The sequence below is a fragment of the Aulonocara stuartgranti genome (assembly GCF_965226115.1).
Source record: "Aulonocara stuartgranti genome assembly, chromosome: 2".
In the NCBI taxonomy this organism is placed as follows: domain Eukaryota; kingdom Metazoa; phylum Chordata; class Actinopteri; order Cichliformes; family Cichlidae; genus Aulonocara; species Aulonocara stuartgranti.
Genome location: NC_138940.1, coordinates 32,297,862 through 32,313,846, shown reverse-complemented (window position 1 = coordinate 32,313,846; position 15,985 = coordinate 32,297,862). Strand labels below are relative to the sequence as shown.

At 38.6% G+C, this 15,985-nt stretch overlaps 1 protein-coding gene across 6 annotated transcripts; it reads right to left on the bottom strand.

Annotated features, from left to right (window-relative positions):
* Window positions 1-272: 272 nt before the first annotated feature.
* On the bottom strand, window positions 273-15,909 carry hrh2a (histamine receptor H2a). 6 transcript variants are annotated; one of them, XM_082503117.1, is made up of 6 exons: window positions 14,909-15,909; window positions 5,239-5,498; window positions 4,061-5,148; window positions 1,623-1,794; window positions 1,082-1,266; window positions 273-539 (listed from the first exon to the last, which is right to left on the bottom strand). In XM_082503117.1, the coding sequence occupies exons 3-5, from the start codon at window positions 5,079-5,081 to the stop codon at window positions 1,248-1,250; spliced, it is 1,212 nt and encodes a 403-aa protein (XP_082359243.1). In that variant the 5' UTR covers window positions 5,082-5,148; window positions 5,239-5,498; window positions 14,909-15,909; the 3' UTR covers window positions 273-539; window positions 1,082-1,247. The 6 variants fall into 6 exon arrangements, with proteins under 6 accessions (XP_082359243.1, XP_082359239.1, XP_082359241.1 ...); XM_082503113.1 differs by having other exon boundaries at window positions 4,061-5,498; XM_082503115.1 differs by having other exon boundaries at window positions 273-402; window positions 4,061-5,498.
* Between the last annotated feature and the right edge of the window lie 76 nt (window positions 15,910-15,985).

Below are 15,985 nucleotides of genomic sequence, written 5' to 3'. Positions count from 1 at the left end.
CATCTCATTTTATTGAACATTTTTAATTTAACACCAATTCTTCCTTTTTTTCCCATTCTGAAGACGTGGTATTTTGTATTCCCACTGGAGTGCACTCTTGTGTCAGGATATAAAATATCCAGTCCTTCATAAAATTGATGAACAACAAGTTAATTGGCTGGTCTTCACTGGGTCCTGCTGTGCTTCATTACTATCCACAGTTAGTCTGATTAAGAGCATTTTAGGGCCATATGTTGCCCTGAGTGACAGTTGGCTGCAGTCAACTAATTGTGTTAAACAAGTTCAGTTTTAGTTCCGTCCAAGTAGAAGCAGCATCATTTGTTTGGTCCTGGGTGGACTGAGCTGGCTGTGCGTGTGCAGTTGATTCTTACCGATGAGGCGTAGAGTTGCAGAGATCCTTATCTTTGTATTCATAAAGACACAAATGAAAAGGAGCAAAGGTTTGCTCGTCTATTCACTCACCGTTGGTAATGTATACATACATATGGGGCTACACATAAAAGTTTCAGGAGGTAGGACGGGTCCTGTGGAGGAAATAGCTGTATGCACAAAAAGAATACTGCAGTATTAATGTACAGATCAGACAGCTGACCCAAAATCACAACAATAAAATTATGTAATAAACTAAAAGAGAACTTGTAGAATCTGGTTAAAGTAATTACTGGATGGCAAACATGTTCGAATGATTATGTGCTTTAATGTAGATTTGATGGACTGTGTGTCTGCGCACACTCGTATGTGTGCTTGTTGCTACAGAGCTCTGTGCTCTTGTCGGCAATATGGGCGCAGATTTTGTCCTTTGTTGTTGTAACTGAGTCAGACTTTGAGCTCATGCACATAAAATGAACAATTAAGTCAATGATAGTCACAAAATGCATAGAAAGAAATGATAACAGGATGTGAAACTGGATAATGTAACTCCTTTATTCTGGAAGCAAATTTCTCAGCCTAATAAGCATATGGCAATATGGCCCAATATGCTGCGGATGACACAGCTAAGATGTGTGTATTACAGCTCGTTTGTTCTCAGCTGGACTGGTTTGTGGGGGCTATAGGGATGTCAGAATGTATTTCTACTTACATGATGTACTATGGATGTTTCTACTGTGATACTGGATGCTTCCAAATAGAGGGGGTTGTACATCTTTGTCTATCTTTTGTCTGTTTGTTGCCCTTTTGTCATCGACCTGATGGATTCCTGTTCTGGGTTGTTTTGTAAGCACACCATCCACCTCACAAGCACAAGCTCAGCACAACCTGGGTTCACTGAAAAGAATGAAGAAAGACATATATGTGCATTTGTGTGAGTGAGAAGATTTTATTTTTCAGAGTATGACAGAAACACATTATATGATTTAGTGCAATGACATACTGAAAGCAGGGTATCATATAGAGCTTTTTTCATAGCATCACATTCATCTGAATGTTGGTGCTGCAGCATTGTCACTCCAGTCTGGATGCAAAGCATGATTTTTTTTTTTTTAAGTACTCAATTTATATATGATGAGGTTTGAGTCATGACTGTGCAGGCAATAACACCAGTACTGACACAAACTCATCTGCAGCATTCTGTATTCATGTTTATGAAGCATAATGTAACAATAGCCTGAATAATAATTTACCTTCCATCACCACTGACATCTGTGGTAGCAGTGCCATTTGCAAATTGGATAGATGTTGTGGCTGTCCTGCTGTTCATTTCTTGAAGCATGACGTTTTGATGTGTTAGACCTGCTCTGCAGGTGGCAGGGGTGTGGCCGCACAGCAGCGTTACCTCTGTAAGCTGGTCTCTGGCTGAGGAAATTCAAGGTAAGATGGAAACTGGGGATAAGGATATACTGTAAAATGTATTGACACTATAATGTTTGCTGTCTTATACAAAACAGTCAGAAACCAAAAACTGGACTGGTGCATTTGTAGTCTTACTGACTTTAGGCTACAAGCCACATTTAACCATATATTCATACAAGGTTTTATTCTGTTGCTTTAAACACATTATCTACCTCACATCCGTGGCCATTTTTGTCATGGCCAAATTAGAAAAACAAATTAACCTAAAATGCATGTATTTGAACTGTGGTTAAGTTGAAATACCTGAAGGAAACGCACTCAGGTAAAGGGAAGATGCAAAGTCCACACGGAAACCAGACACCAGAAACCTTCTTGCTGTAAGTGCTAACCTTTTCACCACCATGCCAGCCAACTCAGCTTTATTGATTTTGTACTCTCCAAGAAACTGATTTTTTTATTCCTTACTTAAACCTGGCAGTGTGACTCAAATATTTGTCCCTCATCAGAGTTTGCCCGGGTGATTACACCCTCATTAGCCAACAGCGAATGAGGAGGAGGTCTCGCTGCAGTCTGAAAATGGTTCTAATGTTGTTCAGAGAATGTTGGATATTTTTTGAAGCAGCTGATTAAAGTCATGAAGAAGGGTCCTTTTTATTGTGCTGTGGTATACCATGCTCCATGAAGTTTTCCAGATTGGTTACAACTGGGGATTTTAACATACAAATTAATGACAACTCTGACGTCTTTGCCAGAGCTTTTATCAGCATCACGAGTTACCAGCATGCTTATGGCCCCACGCATACCAGAGGACACAGACTGGAGCTTGTTTGTACTTTGAGTTTAAATGTTGTTTGGATTTGTTTTAGGAACATTTTTATTTCTGATCATCACTGTATTCTTTTTAAAAAGTATTTGTGCCTTTCTCCCCACTCAGGTCTCAAATTTCAAATTGTTTTTCTGCTGATATTTTTTTTATGCTTTCAATTTATTCTTATCCCCTAATAACAATGTTAATCCTTTAATATATGTTATATTAGTCATTGTCTTATCAGTTTAGATAAAGTATGTCCTGTTAAAAATGAGGACGTACTCTTCTCCTTGCATAATTTATTTATGGTTTAAGGTGTTCTCGTCAAAAAGTTGAACTTGTTTACCCATTCATTGCTTTCATTTAAATAATCTTTTAGTTTGTTTTAAAACTTCAGAAGAAATACAATGGCTGCTTGCTTTTCAAACCTAGTTTCAAAGACCAAAGGTAGTCCTAGGGTTTTATTTGACATTGTGATATTGTTACTCCTGCTCCACCTGCTGTCACAAATATTTCAAAAATCAATTATGAAAATGTTCATACTTTCTCTGCAGGAAAAAAAAAACAAAAAACAGAAATGTGAGAAATAATAATAATTCAGCATCTTCACTGTCTGTTCCTGCCCCAGCTGAGCCTGTTATTTGAAGATTTTTACCTATTTCTTTTCTTTATCTGTTGAAATTAATTGAGTTATTGACATCATCCTCCTGTTCTCTTGATATTTTACCTGCAACTCAAAAATGTTTCATTTACTAGTATTGGTTCCTATGTGCCTACTGTAATCGAACTTCAGTGATGGCCGATCAAGTCCCTGCTTATTTAGTCACATATTTTTTTTTAAAAAAAAATATTTTTTTAAAGCTTAATCTTTCTCTTCTTAGCACTTTTAAGACCAATCTCAAAATTGTTGTTCTTTGCTCACCCACTGAGCCTAACCTCTTCCTTTGATACTGCTGAACCTCACATTATGCTCTATAGACTGGGATACTGGGTGGGTGTATCAGGTTCTACTTTGTAGTGGTTCTTTTCATATCTGTTTGGATGATCCTTTGGTCTTCTTCCAGTTCTCTATCCATGGTGTGCCACAAGGTTTGATTTTGGGGGCCTTTACCATTTCTGTTATATCAGTTCCCTCTTCAGAACATGGTGATGCATGCATTTTTAAGGATATTTCTTACCACTGCTGCACAGATGTCATTAAGCTGTATATTCTTTTTAAGCCCCATATGTTTCTACATTACAGATCTTGTACAGGTGTTGGATGGCTGACGGCCAACTTTTTCTCTAACATAATGAGGAGAAAATAGAAATCTTTGTTTGTGCCCCTGATAAATTTATGCATGGGCTAATAGAAACACTAGATTCACTTTCCACTTTTACAAGTGCTTTTAGTATCTTGTAGTAGTTTGTGATATTAATCTGGAAAACAGCTATAAAAGTACAAATGTTACTTTTACTTACTTTGAACAGCTTTACCTGCTGATACAGAAGGGGATATCTGCTGGCTCCTCCACCTGCTGTACATAGGGCATCGGCATCTCAGTAGATGGGTATAGGCTGACCTGAAGTCCCTGTTGAGGGCTCCGTAGAGGATTGGATTTAGGGCTGAGTTGGCATAGCCTAGCCACAGCACAATGGAATATTCTGGCACTGTGCCAGGGTCTGGATGCTCCTGTAAGCCCAGCACTGTGAATAGGATGAAATAAGGTAACCAGCACACCACAAAAGCCCCAATCACTGCTGCCAGTGTCACTGTGGCTTTGTGCTCCCGCAGTGCCACAACTGTAATGCTGGAAATCACAGTGGTGGTAGTGGAAGAATTGCTCCTGCAGTTGTAGCTGGTGATGCAAGTGGGCCGTTCACTGACAATGCGCTTGGCCTGTGCACGTGCAATGCGAAGTATTCTGAGGTAGGTCCAGCACATAGCCACCAGAGGCAGGTAGAAGGTGAGGAGAGAGTCAGTAAGCACATACGGTCTGTTCAGTTCAAAACGACATTTCCCCTCCGAAGCCCAAGGCCCGTGGTTCTGCACTGTCCCGTTAACGGTGTTCCATCCCATTTGGATGGGCAAGAAAGACACGGCCAGAGACACAGTCCAGACACTCGCCATGGCTACAGCAACTCTCCACGGTAACACCAGTGATGCATATCTCAGAGGCATGGTCACTGCCAGGTAGCGATCGACACTGATTGCCAGAAGGGTGAGGATGGAGGCAGTGCACAACATAACATCCATGGAGATATAGAAGTTGCAGAAGACTGCGCCAAGTGGCCACTCTTCATTTAGCTGTAGGAGAGCAGAGAAAGGGAGGACTAAGAGGCCGAGCAGCAGGTCTGTCACAGCCAGCGACAAAATGAAACAGTTAGTGAGGCAGCGGAGACGTCGAGAGGCACAGACAGCCAGGCACACAAGTACATTACCAGCGACAGTCAGGAGGATGAGAAGGATCAAGATGAAGGCCAGCATTACTTTGGACAACATTATTGCTGTTACTTCACTGGAGTCAATCAGACGACATCATGACCGCTGCTTTATGTGAACCATTGTCCTGTTTTTGTGTCAGATTTTAATCAGATGAAGGATGGTTGCTTCAAGGACTCTCATTGATTAAGTGCCACTTAAAATCTTGGCCACCCACATGTAATTCTTTTATCTCCAGCTCTCCCTGTATTTCCAATGTAGGTAGTAACTGATTGTTTCCTGTTGTTGAAAAACCTAAAAAGTATCATATGGACTGATAAGAACAGATTTTCCATACATACTAATGACAGTAAAAAAAAAAAATCCGACTGGCTGTTGGTTGGTTGTTGAACGGCTTTATGTCTGCAAGGCTGATTAACAGTGGTTCATGGTTCATCTTTCTGTCTTCAGCACCATTTCATATGGATATAGTGACACCTAGTGGGAAAAGACAAAAAGTACAATTAATAAGCCATTATGCCGTACAGTCACAGACACACTTCTACACTCACACGTCAAAAAGATGCGGCTTTCTTATAAATTGGTTGTAACTGTAATTTATGTTATGTAACTGCTAATATACTACTACTGTAATAACCCTTTAATGCCTGCAATATTAAAGCAAAGGCAGCTAGTCAAACAAATGGTAGATGTCATATTAGGACAAACTGGGTTACACTGATAAGATCCTGTCCTGTTTGAACTGAGGAGGTCATGTGAAGGAGCATTTAATTGCTTGTAAATTCAGATTTTGTTTGCCAGAGAGTTTGTTGTTTCTTCTTTGAAAACTTCAGTAGTGTGTCTTTAAAATGACACATATTAACCTGTTGAAATGTTGTTTAAGGTTGAAATTAGTGCTACATATGCTACAGCACCAGCAATGGCTTCACTTTTGTGCAGCTTTAGATGGTTGCATGCATGTCTTACACCTAATGTTTTAAATGTATAATGCATGATGCTAATTATTTCATTGTGAGCTTGCACATAATTAATTCATTACATGCATCATCATATTTTACATGTATGCCACTCTGTATTCTTTTATGCTTCCATTTTACAAACCTGTTTTCAAACAAACAGTCAATCTGAAAAATATCTTTCAGTTATCGGTAAATATTTAAATCAAGGGCGTCTCATACACAGCCTAATTGTTGATATGACTGGATATAAAAAGAGAACTAGAGTGTGTAAAAGATTCTGTAAAACAATATGTGAGCAAATTTTCTATCAATAGCAAGATATTATTAACATAATATATAATAATAACAACAAGAGCACTCAGAAAGTACAACTCCTCCACGAAGGGCAATTGCTAAAGTTTTATGTTTTTATTACAATATGATGACATCAGTCTGTTATGGCATCATTGTGTCGTGATAGGCATCATAGTGAAAAATAAAAAGTTTGTTGTACAACTCTCTTTTTGCCCTTTTATATGATATGTTACTCAATATGTTTTCTCAAATGTTTTTTCAAGGACAACATTGACCTCGGGTGCTAAAAATGATGGTCAAGGTAAAATGCTTAGCCAACCTAGGTACTCATTTCTCCTAGTATATTCCTGTGAAATTTGAAGACAATCCATAGATATTTTATTTATTTATTTATTTTTTGCTAATATGAAGTTTTCACTGGTTTTCACATTTGCTGTGCCCATGACCAACTTGATTCAAATTTTATCAAAATTAAATCAGCTCGAGATGTCATTTAAATCCACCAGCACACAAAATTTGAAAATTATATCTTGAAAACTGTGGTCAATAGACTGCCAACAACAGACAGACAGACAAACCAACAGAACCAATAATATGCTCCCTTCCTTCGAGGGAGGAATTTTAACAAAAAAAAAAAAAAAAGAGAGAGAGAGAGAAAATTGAGCAATCTCTGAATGCTAGTGGCAAAGACCATGACTAAATGGCCGTGATGTTCAGGCCTTCAGGTGCCACTTCATCCATAATACACAATATTGAGGTGGAAATCACCGCAAGGGTTTAGGAGCACTTCTGAAAACTGTTATTACTAAATCAAACTAAATTTTAAAGCAGAAAACCTTGAAAAAAAAATCTTTTTTTAATTAAAAATGGATAGAAGTGAAGTCTTTCACTGTCTTGTGAGCAGAACAAGGAACGAGGTTCATATTCAGAAAGGAAAAGTTTGGGAAATTATTGGCTTATAGAAATGGCTGTCAGGGAGTTTTAGGATTACCTGAAATACCAAAACTTGCCAGCTATGGATATTTTTCCCTGCTTGGGTCAAATAGCCCTTGGACACCTGTTGGAGGAGTTTGTTAACTTTTGGAGGAAAGATCCACTCACAGGTTAGAACTCTACTCTGAAAGGCACTGGGAAAACCAGATCTAGGGCTCAAACATTTATTGTGAATATGATGCAACACCAGGTAAATGTCTCGGCACTGTGTGATAATGCACAGGCTTTGCTGAGGTCTAGCTTCCTATACTAGTTGTATTCTCACCTGGATGATTAGAAGAATCAAAGTTTAATGCACTTCTGCATTGGCTTTCCCTCTAAGTTATATCTTTTACAGTCTATCTCAACCTGAGTCGGAGTCTATAGATGGTGACAAAAGGTAAAAGGCTGTTGCTAAAGATGTGATTTATTTCTCTACAGGACAGGTTGTTCGCTACTGCAGGAACATCAGGAAGGTTCAGTGTTTCTATCACAGAGGAAGTGGAACTTCTTTTTCGAATGCTGTGGTTACGCCAGCCTTCTAAAACAAACATGGCAGCCCATACGGAAAAGAAATAGTAAAAACTTATATGTGATTACTCATGAAAGTGGCCACTTTCGCATTACTTTCATATATTGTTTTAGTAAGTATCCAAAACATACAAGTTTCATTATATAATTTTTCAAGGGATCTTATATCTGTTTTCACACTTATATGCTTTTCATACAAGTTTCACACAAGACAGATACAAACTTTATAAGATTTATATATATCTTTTCCATATGGGAGGGACCTGAATACTTTCTAAAGTGACTTTGTGCCACAGTGGTAATACACAGCACAGTGCAAAAGTCTTAAACCACCCATCATTTCTCTATATTTTGCTGGGAAAATGGGTGATGAGTGCACTGATTTATTGAAACATGCAAACTTGAATAGAAATATGGTATAAGTACTGCATACGGTGACAAGTATAATTCAAAAAGAGAGTGGTTATTCTTCAGCACAGCCTGAACTCTCTTGTAATTTCTTCAAGTAGTCTTCAGGAATAGGTCTCCAGGCTTCTTGGTTGACATTCATATTCTCTTCTTTGGATGTTTCCTGCCTTTTGTTCCATTTTCTGGCAAGATGATCCCACACTGCTTTGATTTGAGGTCCAGGTTGGGCAGGTCAGTATTCCATTATGTATTTTTCTATCAAGGTATCCTTTTATTGCATTGGTAGCATGGAGGGGATCATTATCATGCTGAAACATGAAGCTGCTGCTAATTAGACATTTTTCAGATAACAACAATTTGTAAGACCTGCAGCGACTGATTTTCAGTACATTTTTCCTCAGTGTCACACATTTCTACCTGTTTCCTTTCCCGTTTCCTCATGGCCACTGGAAGCTTATTGGCCTTACTAGCATGTGACCCACATATGCAAGTCTAATGCAGTGTCCTGATTTAAATGTGCCCAAAGGTTATTCACTGTGTCCTATCTTCATCTTATTCCCAGCTTTCCTGTCTTTGCCTGTCACAGTCTGGCGAGGGCAGACTGTATGAATTGATGAGAAGGACCCAAAATGCAGACTCCAAGGAACAGGGAACAAAACTTGAATGTTAACAAAAGGCGAGCCATTTAATGAGGCTGGTAAAAGGTACAAACAAAAGGCAAGGCAAACTGAAGCAAAATTAACACAAACCTAAACTGGGGAATCTAAACCACAATATGAAAAAACCTGGACATGAAACCTGGCGTAAAGAACATGGCGTGAACAACAGACGACCTGACAAGGAATGACTGAAGACACACGGACTAAATACACACAGGAGGATAATGAGGGAAACGGAAACACATGGGGAAACAGCTGACACACATGAACATAATGATGTCACAAGGGGAGAGTAAAACTAAAAACATTGAACATAGGAACACAGGACCCCTTCAAAATAAAACAGGAAACATAATGAGACGCAGACATGACAACCTGAACTTGACAACATAAGACACAGACATGAAACACATGAAGGGCAAGGGAGACTTAACAGGGGTTGGAAGACACAAGAGGAAACTAATAACAAATGAAAAGAAAAAATAACGAACTTAACCATATACCATAAACATCAAAATAAACTAAAACTCAAAACACAGAGTCATAAGAACCAGGATCGTGACATTTGCCCCGCTGTCCTATCACAATAACAATAAAAATAAAAACATTTTAAAAATATATATCAAGAAATAGAATGGCATCTTCACAGTGCCCAATCTGATGAGGATTCAGCAAACAGTAGATGAATCAACTGAAGGACAAGATGCATCTCACAGATTCTGTATCAGGTCTTTTGCAGTATTTTCTGCATTTTTTTAAAAAAAAAAGACATGACTTCACATACTGTTCATCTGCTAAGGTAGTTTTAAAGCCATTCTTGTTTTGTTCTCCACATCTCACGTTTTCTCCAGTTTTTAAAGGTCACACTGCACACCATGCAGCGATATACCACCAGCTAACACATCTTCGGGAATGACGTAAAAATACTATTTTGGGGGGTCAAACTTGCCTTTCGTCATAGATTAATCTAAAGAACACTGAAAAAATGATGTGCTTTTGTACCAGGCTGCTAATAACAAAATACCTAAAGATACAATTTAGTTTAAAATTGGTTCTCCTCATTGCTAAGTAGTCTGTAATGAATAGACCCAACGTTGGTTCATCCCTTGAGTTAGGTGTCTTTTTATGCTTAAATAATTCATCGGTCAGTGTTAAGGGGTCAAATAAACAAAACAACATAAAAGCTTTCCTCTGAAAATGGACAGGGACTGGACTGAGATGAGTGAATCAACAACTAATTGTCAAAGAAGAAATTTCGAATGACCTTCAGAAAGCTTGGAAAACAACTGTTCAAGACCACTTATCCAAAATTACAAGAAAATCTGTCTCCTTGGAAGCAAATTAGAAAGAAATGAAGGGGGGCGGGGGGGCTTAAGACTTTTGCACAGTACTGTATGTAGTTTTCCATTAATAAATAACAACCTTGAATGACAAATTATTCAAAGCTTTACATCCAGACGTTAATGCTTTGTTTTCTACATAGACCTTGTTTACAGATTTACAGAGCGGTATTTGTACTCTGAGAACACTAATGAGATGTCGGCTTACGCTTTTAATGTGTGCCTGGTGGAATGTGGAAAACCACTACTAGATAGGTAAGAGAGATTGTGTGTGGGCAATGTGTGTCTATTAAATGTGGTTGCGTCAATAGGTGGTGGGTAATGTTTGCCTCTCTGTTTTCTAACACTGTAATGGATAATGGGAGATTTGCCAGACTTGGTTCAGTGCCACTTGCTTATCATGTTAGATAAAGATGCTGAGACTCTGGGCCGATGGCTTCAAATCAAGACAGGAAGAAAGAAATGTTTTAATTAAATCTGGTTTCACAGAAACCAGCACCAAATCTGTAATCTTTGAACTCTTCTAATCTGCACATTTCTATGACTTACTCAGCACTGAGCTACATCCAGAGCAGGGGTAGGCAACTCCAGGCCTCGAGTGCCGGTGTCCTGCAGGTTTTAGATGTCCTTGATCCAACACAGCTGATTTAAATGGCTAAATTACCTCCTCGACATGTCTTGAAGTTCTCCAGAGGCCTGGTAATGAACTTATTATTTGATTCAGATGTGTTGACCCAGGGTGAGATCTAAAACCTGCAGGATACCGGCACTCGGGGCCTGGAGTTGCCTACCCCTGATCCAGAGCAAACACAGATAACAGAGCCACTAACGCATGAAGTGCATTTCCTAAATGCACGAGCCTTTATGTCTCACAGAACAACAGACAGACCCCAAATTTCACCTATTTACATCATCAAAATGTGTCACTCACTTTGTCTCTCATGCACATTTTCTTGCAGAGAGCTAGAAATAGATTTGGCTTGCTTTCAAAACAGGCCTTACAGGCCTTACAGTCATTTTTTTAAAACAAGGGCAACTTTATCACAATCTTGGGCATACCATACAGAAAATGTATATATACGCTATGTATGCGTGTGCTTTTCTTACTTGCTCTGAGCTCAGTGCATTAGTTCAACTTCCCATGTCACAGTGCATGTGTGAGAACTTAACTATGCTTGCTTCCTGTGTTTATCTTTGCATAAACATTTGTTTTAATTTTAAAAATTATATTATTATACAGCCTTGACCAGTCACTTATAGTAAACACATAATTTATTTAGCACAAGATGCAAAAGACCCACGTACATTTGTCTTTCATCAGTATAAAGTCACCAATAGTCTGTGTAGATAGTAAAAAATAAAGTCAGTCAGTGTCATTCACCTTAATGCTGGGAAACAGAATGTGATGATGTGTAAAAATGAAAGAAAAAAAAAAGATTAAAAAAAAAATCCCTCATTTAGACACTTTATTACTGACCATCTGTTTTCTTTCACAAACCACTCATTAGTTGTCCCTAATGGAAAGCAATGGTGAGTGCTACTGCAGCTGTATGCAGTATATAATAACACACATTCATGCATGCACATGTAGGTCTGCACTGACACACTAACATGACCCAAAACATATGTCTTGGTAATGGATTTTGAGGACCGTAATGGATTGTAATGACTGCTGAGTATTTTGTTTTCCACGGGATATAAAAGGCTGCACTATCCTCAGAAGTTTCTTGCAAAACAACAGTTTAAAAAAAATGTTTTCAGGTGTTGAGGAAAAGGGTCGCATGGGTTTGTGGATATGAAAACAGCACTTTAAGAGTTCATCCTGTGTTTAATAAGGTGACGTCCAGTATTTTGAGGACTTAAGAGAGATGAAATATAAAGTGATTAACTGTTAATTGCAGCAATATTTTCCTGTCTTTGTCTTCTCAATGTAGGGAGATATAAATGAGCTGAAGAGGCTTCATCCTGTCTCACCCAGATCTTTCTTTACTCAGCAAGCTTGTGAAAAGAGTCCAATTTGGGTATAAGGATGAAAGGCAGGCAGAAAAGTACTTAGAACAGTGGCTCTTTACCAGACATGGTCTAAGCTCTGGGATGAGTAATGGAGTTATTTATCTCTCAGCTGGGACTCTCTGCCTAAATTGTGATATTCTCCAAATACCAAGTGTTCATCCTCTGACCTCTTTTTTTTTTTTTGTTCGCCAGATGCGTCTTTTTAGAAATAAACTAATAATAAATGGATGCTCCTCATCATCCCAATAGGTAATCAAAGTAATCACATCTATTGTGATAAATGCAATGTAATGTCTTTTGAATATGTTTAGATTAATCTACCCTCTCAACTGACTCCAAAAGGTAATTTCACCCCCTGCTGAATTGCAAGGGGTGAAATTGCCTTTTCAGACTGGTTGCTACCGACTAGTCATGGATCCAAGGAATAACTCAGCTATACATTCATTTATGTTTCAGGAAGTGTGGCAATGGCCTGAGATTGTGTGCTGAATCAAATCTCTTGTTTTGCTATGAATTCATGCATTTTTGAGTACCATATTTATTTGATTATGATTGGACAGCAGCTAAGTGGTTAAATTATTCAACGGCAAAAAGAAGATTAGACTGTACGGCAGCTGGTGCGATTCTGAAAACGTAATTTTTTTTCAACTATCATCAGATCAATAAACATTTGTCTAGTGCTAAAGAGGACTACTGATGTTGAAAGTAACTCGTGGATCATGTGCATATATCGTCCATTAGAGAAACATAATACAATCAGGAATACAAATCTTTAATTCGTCTTAATACAGTTTAATTGGGTATCAAGTACTTGGCTCACTGACTTCCTCTGTTTTTGCAAAGCAATCTGTGGCTGTCTGCTTTGTTGTGAATGTGCGTGCATGTTTGTCTGTGTGTATGTGTTCACATTTGTCTTCCTGCTTGCCTTTGTTTCTGTCCTTTGGTCTTGGGTGCTTGGTAGGCTAGCTGTTGTGTATTCTAACCAGTGAAGGAAAGCTGTGGAATCCTGATGAAGCATGGAAATGAAACACACTGCGACAGACACGACTGCAGACAGACAGGGGGATCAGACGCATAAAATATGCATAGACACTAACAGCATGCTTTGCTGTGGTACACGCACGTACACACACACACACACACACACACCTACACACGCACACACACACACACACAAACACACAAATGCAAGTTTGGGTCACATGGGGGTGATTGATTGAACTCAATATGTCATGCTTGACCTTGCCAGATCACATCTGTCATGTTATCATTGCAGCCATATAGAGTCCTTTACAGAAATAATGTTGTGTAATGTGGGTTAGACACACACAGACTTAAAAAAAAAAAAAAAAAGACCAAATCTGCACACAACTGTATCAGCTGGGATACAGCTGATACAGTTCATACAGTTACCAGCAGCACATTTGAAAGGGAACTTCTGAACTGCTGAACTGCAAATAAGATGCAGTGACCATGTCATGACACTAAACCACATCCTCTTGCTATTCTTGTAACCGTTTCTCGTTCTTTGCTCACTTAGGTGTAACATCCAGTTTGAGCTGTGTATGTGGCGACCTTTATTTGAATAACTGCACACTTTAATTTTATATAGGCCAGCTTATGTCAGAGTTTGTATATCTTGCTTTAAATGTATGATATTGCATGTCTCTCAGAGAAACAGCAATGGTGTTTTAAAACAAAGTGGGTATCATTAGACGTGACTGCACAATGGCTGAAAGAGCATAGCTAGTCCTTCCTTAACTCCATAAAAATCAATGAAACCAGTGCAACAGTTAAAAGCCAGATTGTCTCAGTAATCTCTTATATACAAAGTGATTTACAACAAAATAATATTATTAGATATAGCCAATATTAAATGCCTATAAATACCAAATGTAACCTTCTGGAAATCACTAATTTGAAAAAATAGAATCAGGAATTTAATTATTTTGATTTTTATCAGATTTTATTTCCCAATACTCCTACAGTTTAAGGGATAAAATCATTATATTTTGTTTATCAGCAACTCCAGGAAGACTTTATGGATAATAGGACAATAGGACAATGCATAGTAATGTACATGCTAACAAGTACATGCTAATATGTAACGCAGACATATTTGTTATGTCTTGTTATGTCACAGACCTTCAAAGTGTAAAAGAGAAATTATCACACAAAGAATAATCTCACTTCCTCATATTCAGAACTGATTACATGACCTCTTTGTATATTTGTCTTTGTGCCTAGTTCACATGTTCACATCAGGCTCAGAAGTGGCCCAGCTGAATTCTACACAAACCTCTGACATCTGACAGTTTCTATTCATGACCACGTCACTGCCCACATACGTACTGCTTCTATACTTTTTTTTTCTCCTCATCTTTGCATTTAAATGCAATAAACTATAAAGAAAATCTGATATCAGACCATAAAAAGAGACTTAAATTGAATTTGCACTGACTGTGCTGTCAATTAAATACAGTTTCATCACCTATTTGACCAATCTTAAATGAATTTAACTTTTTTATTTCTATTAATTAGCATTCTTGCTTGGCTGCTGAAAAGCACTCAAATAACACAGTGCAGATCAAATATTAACTCAAACTTGATTATGCTGCCTGGCTACAGCATTCGCCGTGTTTTCACACGTTGCTCGTTTAAATTTGAAGACATATTAAACAGCAAGTATAAATTAGGAAACTATCACTCACCTCAGCGCTTCTTCTCCTTGTCTGTGATGACTGCCCTCGTTACACTGCTCTGCTCCCAGAGCGAACCACAGTCTTGCTCGTGAAGTGTGTGCATTTGTGTGCGTAACGAGTGTGTAAGTGTGTGTGGGAAAGAGAAGAGAGAAAGAGGAAGGGAGTAGCAAGTCCTCGTACAGCTCCATTCCTCTCTCTCTCTCTTTTCCCTTTGCTCTCTGTGCGTCTCCTATTGTTGTCGGCTCAACTCCTCAGGGTAATTTGCTTTTGAAATTATTTTAATGACACTGCCATTCTCTTGTCACATTTTATAAATTGTATGTGCCATATGCCAGAACAAAGAAGATTCTCCTCAACAGTTTGATCCAGACTGGCCGATATTACCTGAATAAATTAGGCAACCTGTTGTATTCAGCCTTAATGGAATGCCCAATAAGTCCAGTATGGGTTGAGAGACTCAAGGCATGGTATTTGCGCTTGTGTCGTTTCTTGCCTTAATATTTCTTACTGATCTAAATTCTTCTGCTTTATAAACTTTCTCTGAGAATTGGAACCAGATGGGCTCGAGTGATATCAGCAGAGATGGGCAGTAACGCGTTACTTGTAGGGATTACTATTGCAAAAACGGTAATTAGATTACAGTTACTTTCCCGTAGGAACGCTGCGTTACTGCGTTACTAAAACCGTGATTTTTTGCGAGAATGTCTCACGACAGTGACGTAAACGAGTGCGCCGTTAGAGACAACAGCTGTGTGCAGATCAACAGTGGATCATATATCGATTGTGGGAGAGAGTATGAGCGTGCAGCGTTTAAAGCGTGGAAGCACTGACCTTACTTTGAGTTTGATTCCATAAAAAGTGACAAAAACATTAGCGTCCATCGTGCGTGGGAAGAAAACTTCTTTTTACAGCGAAAAAAAACCCCTAAACTTCCAAGCAAGCACCGAGTGCGCAACGACATAATGGGAAATTCACAGAGAAACTCGCGGATTCTTCAACTGACCACGGCACACCTGCACCAGGGTAAACCTCCGCCTACCCAGTCCTGCTTTACAGGTGAAAATAGAGCAACAGGACCGCTGAGTC

What these genes read in the sequence shown, in the direction of transcription:
- hrh2a (XM_082503113.1), bottom strand. Translation starts at nt 5,081, where the DNA reads ATGTTGTCCAAAGTAATGCTGGCCTTCATCTTGATCCTTCTCATCCTC. An exon ending in AGCAGGTAAAGCTGTTCAAA is followed by an intron (nt 1,795 to 4,060) that starts GTAAGTAAAAGT and finishes GAATTTCCTCAG; the next exon opens with CCAGAGACCAGCTTACAGAG.